The sequence below is a fragment of the Astatotilapia calliptera genome, chromosome 1 (assembly GCF_964374335.1).
Source record: "Astatotilapia calliptera chromosome 1, fAstCal68.1, whole genome shotgun sequence".
NCBI classification, from domain to species: Eukaryota; Metazoa; Chordata; class Actinopteri; order Cichliformes; family Cichlidae; genus Astatotilapia; species Astatotilapia calliptera.
The window spans coordinates 27,263,966-27,273,244 of record NC_137422.1 but is presented as its reverse complement, the minus strand read 5'-3'; the positions used below and the strand labels follow the sequence as shown (position 1 = coordinate 27,273,244).

The following is a 9,279-nucleotide window of genomic DNA, read 5'->3' as shown; positions in this document are numbered from 1 at the left end:
TATTCCAGCGTCTTGTCCAGATGTGAGTAAGCAGAAGGCCAGGTGGCCGGAAAAATCAAAAGAAGATTTACGGAGAAAAATTAACAGAAAAACAGAGACAAGATTTGTAGATTTGTTTGCTGGGGCTTGGAAACAACCTCAGAAACTATCTAATGGACGGGCTACTTTCAATCAGAGAAAATATGGCTGCCCAAATAGTGTATGAGAGTCTAAAAAGACATGTCAAACCAAGTAACCAGAGAGCAAAATAATTGGACCGCAGTGACACGCAGTGAGTCAAACTTTGAAAGAATGTACCGAGAGCAAAAAAAAAGGCTATAGCTGAACAAAAACTGCCATTTTTTAAGAAGGAGAAAGCTGAAGTTGAAGTGCAAGAGAAGAATAATTTCACATCTAACACATTTTGGAAGAACATTTTTTACATGGTTAAAAGCCTTTGGCTGTAAATACGGAGTGCTGACTACAGAGTGGCCTGGTATTGTTGTGCAGCGACTAAAAGAGACTAACCGAGAGAGAATGACAAGAGGACGAAGGAAACGATTTAGAAGTGCCTTGTGAACATTTCAACAATACCAAGACCAAGTCTCCTTCTCTCTAAATTTGTGTACAAGTAAGTATGGTGCTAGTATAGAAACATCCAGAAAAGATCAGTGTCCTTGGAAGCAGTTTTCATTTTCTTTTCTAAATGTGATGTTTTACTGTGGGTCAGTGTTTCACTATATGATAAACAAACTAATAATGTGTGTTTCAATGTATGGTCTTTGGTACATTGATTAGAGATCAGAGAAACAACGTTAAAGTGGACCTGTTATGCTCTTTATTTTTACTCTCGGACTCCACAGGAGCCGCTTTGCATGAGCAACAGATCAAAATAATCCTTATTTATTTTATACTGGGCCTCAGTGAAGTGCTCTCAGTTGATCCTCTGTGAAACACCATTTTAGTTCTTCGTACTTATTCCCAACAGGAAAAGCATAATAGGTCCCCTTTAAAGGAAAACTACAGATTAACTTAATTAAACTTGGAAGGACCAAAAACCTAAAGTTAAAAGCATTAAACATTTTTCCTGGACACAAAGTTATGTGTGTTTAAACAAAAACACTGAATCTGGTATCCTGTGGTGTCGTTTTTACTTTGGCTTTACTCACAAACGGAGCACATGTGACTCTTGGCCCTCCGGGGCATTCATACACGATGTTTCCCTTGATAGAAATTTTTAATGTTCACAAAGCTATGAAATGTCAGAAGGTAGTAGAGGTGAAAACACTTCTCTCTGATCTGGTGTTAAATACAACCAACGACTGACTCCCTGCCTCCCTGCCTGACTCACAGGCAGTCTGTCTGTTATTCGTATCTGTGTTGTTCTGCTCTATTCTAAAAGAAACTGAATGATTTGTCATTGTGTGTGTTTTATAATAAGGTATCCTTTTTTTATTTGAGTGCAATGGGACCATGTAGAGACTATGTACGATAGTAGCATTGAGCAGGATAATCGAAATCTGGAGACATATTTATAGATAAATTGTGAGGGACACGCAGGTGCGTCAATATACTGTGTTTAACATTTAATTATAATGAAACAAGGTAGTAGATTTAATCAATATTTTGGGACTACAGCTATAGGGTGTTTAAAAACTTTTAATATCCCCTATATTGTAAAGGACAATTAAATTATATAAAAAAAATTAAAGGAACCTAATTAAAAAGGGAGGAGACGAGCTTAAGACATAGATCTCTGCCTGGTTCCACTTTTTGGATGGATAGCAACTCCTAAGATTTGTTAGTATTATTATCTATGGTGCTTGAGATACTTATGATCTAAATGTTTGTACAAATATAAATATACGAAAGAGTCCATTTCCCCCTGAAACACAAAACAACGCCTTTCAAATGCTTCTTCTACATCACTGTCATCGTGTCTGTTGTTGTCGAGCAGAGAGCATTATGGGAGAGCGACATGAGAGCAGTGGAAATGATGTCACCGTATTGGTGTAATTTGTCAAAAGCGTTGTAGTGCTGATTTTTTCCTCCACTAAGAGCAAAAAACCAGAACGTGCTGTCGCTGAAACAGAAAATACAGTTAATTCAGTGAAGTTTTTATCTTCACGTGGATCTGAATCAGCTAATGATTTCATGTAGTGCATACTGGCGGGGATAGCCAAGAGATAATCTAGTGAGAAATTACCCCTGAGAGCAAGACGCTTTTGACAAACTTGAGAGGCTTTTTTTGTTTTTTAAGAGCATCTCTGATCATTTCCTGTTTTTATCCCCGTGTTCATTGTGCAAGTCATGAATGAAAGTTTATTTATTTGAGTTGCTACTTAATGTTCTTATTTACGTACACCTCATGATCTTACAAAGTTACTATGCATTGATGAAAAAGAAAAATAACTGTACATACTTTGCTGAGCCCATGTCATATATAAATATATATACTGTGCACATAGCATATATGCCATCATTTTTATTTTAGATATTTTTTTTGTTGTTGGTTTCATTTGCTCCTGTTGTTCCTCTTGAGGATTTCAATGGGTTTGGTTCCCCAAACATTCACATGCAGAACAGGGATGCTAGTTGATTACATGCAAATCAGAAGCCTTCCAGTATGAAGGCAGCTGTGTTGCTTTAAGAGAAACGTCTGTGTCTTATGAACTGCAGCCCTGTGTAATTAGCAGCGAGTGTTTTGGGAAATCTAACCTCTAAATGAGCTAATGGCTTGTATTGAACTATCCTTTTTAAGATGCTATGTGGGAGGTTTCTTCCTTGATATGTTACTGCCAAATCTAATGGGATATCCCTTTATTATTGTAGTAATAATCAAAAATTGCTAGAAACTATTACAGCTAAAAGAATAGCGGGGTGTTTTAAATCAAGTTATTCACAGATTTCCATCTGCAAAGTCACTCTGCACAACATAAGCATCACATGATCTATGGAATAAACTGACAAATATGCTGTGCTGGTGCATATTTTGTAGACACATTTAAGAATTATAATGTGCTATCTGTAAATCTCATACAAGGCATCTTAGGGAGCATTGTGTGTTAAAGTCCGGGTCAGACCACATTTACCAAAAACAGATGTTATCATTAGCATTAGGAGTCAACTTCTGCTTTGCTCAGTTGTAAGACACAGGGTCAGTTGTTTGAAGATCTCTGGATAACTAAAAATAAAAAAATCACTTTTCTGTTCCAGTCTCTTGATAAAAATGCCAGTTGTGAGACATATTCATGCTAAATACCCTCAGTAATTCTATTTAAAACAACACATTATCAGTGTAAATGTGGAACAAATGGTGCACAGGAGTCTCGCTGTGCTCATATTGTCCACTGCAGATTTACCGTTTTTGTGAAATCTGGTCTGACATATGGTAAAGACGGAAGAAAAAGATGGAGGGATGTAAATAAAGGAATGTATTAAAAGAGTTTCACACCTGATGCTTCATTCTTTGCACACAGAATAGACGAAGTAGTGTGCAGATGTCCAGAAGGCGTGCTGTTTCACTTCTGATGAACTAAAAATCTTTTGCATTACGACTCAAACTCATCAGAAATTTAAATGATGTAACATGGAACACGTAACATTGTACGTTATTGCATTGGGCTGTTAGATTTACATAAACAAGGGACTGGGACAACTCAAAAATATCACTTAGTTTCCAGAGCATGTGTAAATGTGGACCTTGAGTACCCTGTAGGCAGCTTTTCTGTGACATACAGTAATGCCCTGTTGAGCCTGCTTTGATCATCAGTGCACGGCAGGGAACAGGAAGGAGGAGAAGGCAGGAATGGGAGCGAGGAGAAATAATAGATTAGAGACGAGAGAAGAATAAAGGTAGCAAAGGGGGAAATGCAAGAAGAAAGGAAGACAAGTGAGAAAGAAGACGAGTACAGGACTGCTTTTTATCCAAGAAGAGAGGAGTGACAAGAAGAAGCACCAAAACTGTACAAGAGAAATAAAGTAGGTGAAATTATTCAATATAAGATTAAACTGTACTGCATTTTAAAAGTGTAGCAAAAGAAGGATCCTTTAGGTGATTTGTAACTAATACTATGAGATAACTGCAGAAGAGCTCAACTCAATACTACAACTCTTGTAGCTGCAACATAAGCCCACCGTGCTTGACAGCTGATAAGAGTGCGTTGAATTATGTCCATCAGCATGTCCACTTTGGTCTCATCTAAGCACATTGTTGTAGAAGTGGTTTGTTAATTAATTATAATCTTACAAAAACTGGCCATGTTTTTTTTGTTGTTTTTAGAGAGAAGAACCTTTCTTGTGGCAAACCTTCCAAACAAGTGACACCTGTTCAGTCTTTAATTTTACTATCGTGAACTTAACATGCTAACTGAGGCCTGTCGACTCTGAGCTGTAGCTCTTAGGTTTTTGTGGAGTGTACACACAGCCTAAGAAATTGGGAACCAATGAATGCAAGAATAGTGACTCTAGCATAGCTAAAAATCCTCAAAAAGCAAGTGTGCAACTTTTAGTCAACATGCAGAGAACAGGTTTAAGTGTTTTCAGGTGACTGCAGTAATGGTAGTTACTATTAAGCTTCACAGTCCTTTGATTTAAGTCTGCTCTTAAATCAAAGGACTGAAAAAGCCACAGCGTTCTCATCCTCACAGCCTCAAATACTGTATTTTGGCAAAGCTGCTAGCATCGCCAAATTACATGTGACTACTAACTTGTCACATGTGGACACTTAAAGGACCTCTTGGTCTTTCATTTAAACACACTGGGTAAGCATCATTTTGCTGCAAGGTTAATGCTTGGTTTTTTTGCTTTTAATTACCTAAATATAATCAAGTACTGAAGCAAAAGTGAGTAAAAGCAAACATCAGTGAGCCAAAACCAAATAAGACACAAATCCCACAGTTCTGGTAGGAAAACTTCTGACTTTTGTATCTTTAAGAAAAGGTAAATTATGGAGAGGAGAGTTATTAAGATGGAGCGAGAGGAAATGAATAATATTAGCAGATAGCGAGTAAGGTGACAGTAAAGGTGAGGTAGTGCAGGGGGAGGAACAGTGACATAGAGTGTCTCTGAAAATGAGAATGAAAATGTGAAAATTAAAAAATGGGGCTGAGTAAATGGTAGAGGGGGGAATGAATTGAGGTGGTGAAAGAAAGAAAAAAACATTTGGTGTTCTTTATTTCTGTGTGGTCAGGTTGCCTGCAGAGACGTGCAGTGAAAGAGAAAGAGAGACTCCGGCAAATAGAGAATTTCATTTGAAAGCCTTTGGAGAGAGAGAGAGATATAAATGGGGAAGAGAGACAGTGAGTGACAGAGAGGGAGAGACAGGAGGTTATAGCTAAGAAACACTAAATCTCATTTGATGGATGTTATATGGGAAAAGTGAGCGAGTGAAGGACTGAAAGCAACAAAACCAATGAAGTGAGTAATGTAGGTAGGAGCGGTGCAGCAGCACAGACGGCTCCCACAGGCCATTCACTCCACTAGGGTCCACTCAGTCTTTGAAACACAGTAAGCTTGCATCGTTTCTCTCTTCAAAGTTGAAAAATAATCTGTTGATACCTCGTTTCTACAGTTTTTTTTTCTATAATTACAAAAAATATTTTGAGCCAAAAGGAAAAAAATCAGCTCAGTTTTTTGAGAAGACTGAGAAAGATGGCAGAAAAACACCCATTCGTGCACACACGCCCCTAGGACATAGTGTCATCAGTTTGCATATGGCAGAATTTTGGGATTAACATGGGAAAACTGTGTGTGTGTGCAGAGAAACAAAAACAGGGATTAACATGGGAAGTATGTGTGATGGAAATGCACAGAGGGTGATGTATGTACTTTACTAAACCAACACACACACACACACCCTAGGATCACTCATCACAATGGAATCTACAGATTACAGAGGAGACCGGGGCCAACAGGGGCTTTCCTCCCTCCCTCTGCTTCTTCCTCTCCAGTTCTCAAACAAGGACAGGATGCAGAAACTTTAGGATTAATGGGATTAATTGTGCTTAAATGTTTCCATAAACCTAATTTAAACAGGATAACAGGCTGGCTACAAAACTGCAGAAATATCACTGGCGTTTCATGGAATTCTGGGAAAAGCAGGTTCTTGGATATCATTAATGAGATGTTTTATGGCTAGAATTTATGAAAGCGATTAACGTAAAACTGCACCAAACCAAAGCTAAAAAGGTTTTATTTGCCACGAGAAAGTATAAAGAGGAGCCTGAAGTGTTGCTGGAGCTGTTTTAACAACAGTTCCTTACTTTAAGACTGTTGAGACAATAAAGGTCAGGTATGGATGGCAAAATAACAAATCCGTTTATTCAGGTTGATGAATAAAAAGAACGTAAGGCAGTGAAATCAGTTACATGAAGACGTTTCTTTCGCCTTCGTCTTAGCGTCTGCTGGAGGAATGATGATCCATCTCACTGTGACATTCCTTCATCTTCATCGTTAGTTCGGTCGTCAATGGGTGATCTTCACCATGGGTGAACTTTACGATTCCATAAGCCTGGAATAGGAGACATAAGCATAACTAGCTTTCTTCCCTGTTAGTACCAGAACAATCTTGTATGGTGATGTAATGAAACGGGATCATCACATAATGCTACACAATCTATTCTATAAAGGAAACTGAAAGTAACTGTTTTCATGACATTTTACTTAAAGATTAAGTACTTTAGAGATTATTGTAAAACTAACCAAAGATGTTTTTAATCCTGCCTGATCATCTCTGCTGTTACATGTCTCCACACGATCTTAGGTGCCTGACATGAAGGCAACTGGTCTTCGTTTTTGGTTCGTAAAAGAAGTCCCGTTGCCTTCATTTCGAGGGCTTAAGACTAACATGACCTGGTACAAAGACATGTCTCCAGACTTGTTCTATTAGCTAATAATAAAGTTTAAAATGTAAAAAATTGTCCTTGTTGATATTTAGTCCTTCAAACCTGTTTGAATGTGTCCAAAGCATCTTCGATGTTTTCCAGGTAATGCTGCAGCTTTCCAACTCTCATCAGCTGTATCCCATGGACTGGATGGGGATCGGGGTAGTACTGTCTTTAGGAAGAAAGACAACATGTACATGTAATTAGATTTCACCACAACAAGTGAAAAGTTCCATTATTGTTTTCATTTCTTTCAGGGTGTTGTTCTTCTGGTATCATTTGCACTGTAATTTTCCTTTACATTTATTCTATCTATTCTATTTTTGCTTGAAAATGCTCCACACTGCTCTTACGGGAGCAGTTAATGCTTCTTCTTATGCAAAAAATGGCTGCAATACTAAACAGAGAATTAGTATTCATAAAACCGCTCTGCCCCTGGATGTGGATGGCTGGCTGGGTTAAATCAACAGCAGAGTCCTGCGCAGGAAACCCTGAGGGACATGTTCACAAGCCCTCTGCCAGTTTATAGAAAACATGTACACTGGATGCACAAACTCACATGGCTCTTCCAATATCGGTACAAAGAGTAAATAATTAGTTCATCGCTGCCCAATCATGATAAAGCTCACATTACGCCTGCTACATCCTAGGTTCATCAATCATCCCCAATTTCCTGTCTAGCATCTAAGCATTTCCAGGGACGTTAACCAGTGTGGTGCCCACTCCTTGGTCATACTTTTTAAATATACACATTGAAACTGAAATGGAAGTCGGGAAACAATAGCACACACATTTGTATGCTATAATATCCCATGTAGACAAACTTATGCAAGACCAGCTACTTAATTGTTTCACAAGTCACTTAAAAGAAATCAGTCACTACATAATGAGGTTAAATCAACTTCATTTATCAGCAGGGACATACATGATATAACATTAAGGGTTTCCTTTAATTCATCAGTTTGATTTCTAAAGTCTGAGGCAATCCACTGACATTCACAGCATGGAACCAAACAGCAAGAGCCACAAACAAGACTAAGAAAATCTGCTTTTCCTGTTAGTGTCTCAGTGCATGTGTAATGCATAAACAAGTATGCATGAGTGAGAAAAAGAACAGCAAGGGGGGAAAAGTAGAATATTTAGAGTTTCTACAAGTGTGCAAAAAGCTTGCCTCCATGTTTGTTTGACTATACTTCCTTGAATACACAAGTGTGACTAAATATGTTTTTTTGCACGCTTGTATGTCAAAGCTTATACTTATTTACTCTATTTGGCATTAACGATAAAAGCATAAAAAACACTGATACTAATGCATATATATGTCCAAATTTCAATCCGCTGCAAGGTAATGCATTAAAGTTGCACGTTACTATAATCTCATTCCATTTATCAGAGAGGGGTACACCCTAAGTGAGGACTCAAATGCATCATGCCGACGCAAATGCAGATGTTCGTAAGGAAGGTCTGATCACAGCTGATCAGTCAGACAGGACAAACAAAACAAGAGGGAGCTGCCAGACAAGAGAGAGGACACTGGAACACTCAGCGTGAGGTATGAAGGTGATTAGCCACTGAAAGAGAGAGAGACACACAGTTGGAGGACAATAAGGCAAAAACAGAAGGAAGGAAGAGGAAACACAGGAGGACAAGTACAAAAGAAAAAAAGAAGAGAAAGAACACAAGCATAACTCATGAGCTAGGATGGGAACTTGTGATGAGGGAGTGATGTGAAATATTAGCTTACTAATCCGTACACAGTAATTACATCACAGCCCCTGTCTTTAAATCTGAGGCAGTATAGAGTCTACTGGCAGTCCTCTTCTCCTTCTTGTTTCAGCTCCTTCCCTTACGGTTCGCCACAGTGGATCATCGTCCTCCATCTCACCCTATCATCTTCTTCTGTCACACCAACCGTCTCCATGTCCTCCTTCACTACATCCATGAACCTCTTAAGTCTTCCTCTTCCTCCTGCTTGTTAGCTCCATCGTCAGTGTCCTCTGTCTCTCCATTCTGATCACTCCCTACCTGCACTCTCTTCTTCCTCTTTGCTATCCACTGTTCACTTGTTTGGATGACTGACCCCATATATTTATTGTCTTCCTTCTATTGACTTTCATTCCTTTTCTGCCCACCTCTCCAGACTCTCTATCACTGATTTCATGTCCTCACCCTCACATAGTTCTCTACCCCTCCTAACTTCCCCAGGTAGTCCCACAGTTTCTCTCTTGGCACCCTACAAAGACACAGTGCAACTCCTTGTTACCTTCTCTGTAGATCTTTACCAGCACATATGTGTGCTGTTATACGGGAAATGCACAGTTTATTATACTGTTAACTAGAAATGACGGCACATCACATCTGAGGTCATGCAGTGTAATGCAAAGATAATTCAACAAAAAAGGTAAGAAATTAAAGA

At 38.7% G+C, this 9,279-nt stretch overlaps 1 protein-coding gene across 1 annotated transcript in view; it reads right to left on the bottom strand.

The window, feature by feature from the left end:
- Positions 1-6,274: 6,274 nt before the first annotated feature.
- Positions 6,275-9,279, bottom strand: part of smyd3 (SET and MYND domain containing 3) — a 117,201-nt gene continuing 114,196 nt past the window's right edge. The window contains exons 11-12 of the mRNA XM_026171213.2: positions 6,927-7,035; positions 6,275-6,490 (exon numbers count right to left, since the gene is read on the bottom strand). Of these exons, the coding sequence (XP_026026998.2) occupies positions 6,374-6,490; positions 6,927-7,035 (226 nt within the window). The 3' untranslated portion in view covers positions 6,275-6,373. The remainder of the gene's footprint in view (positions 6,491-6,926; positions 7,036-9,279) is intronic.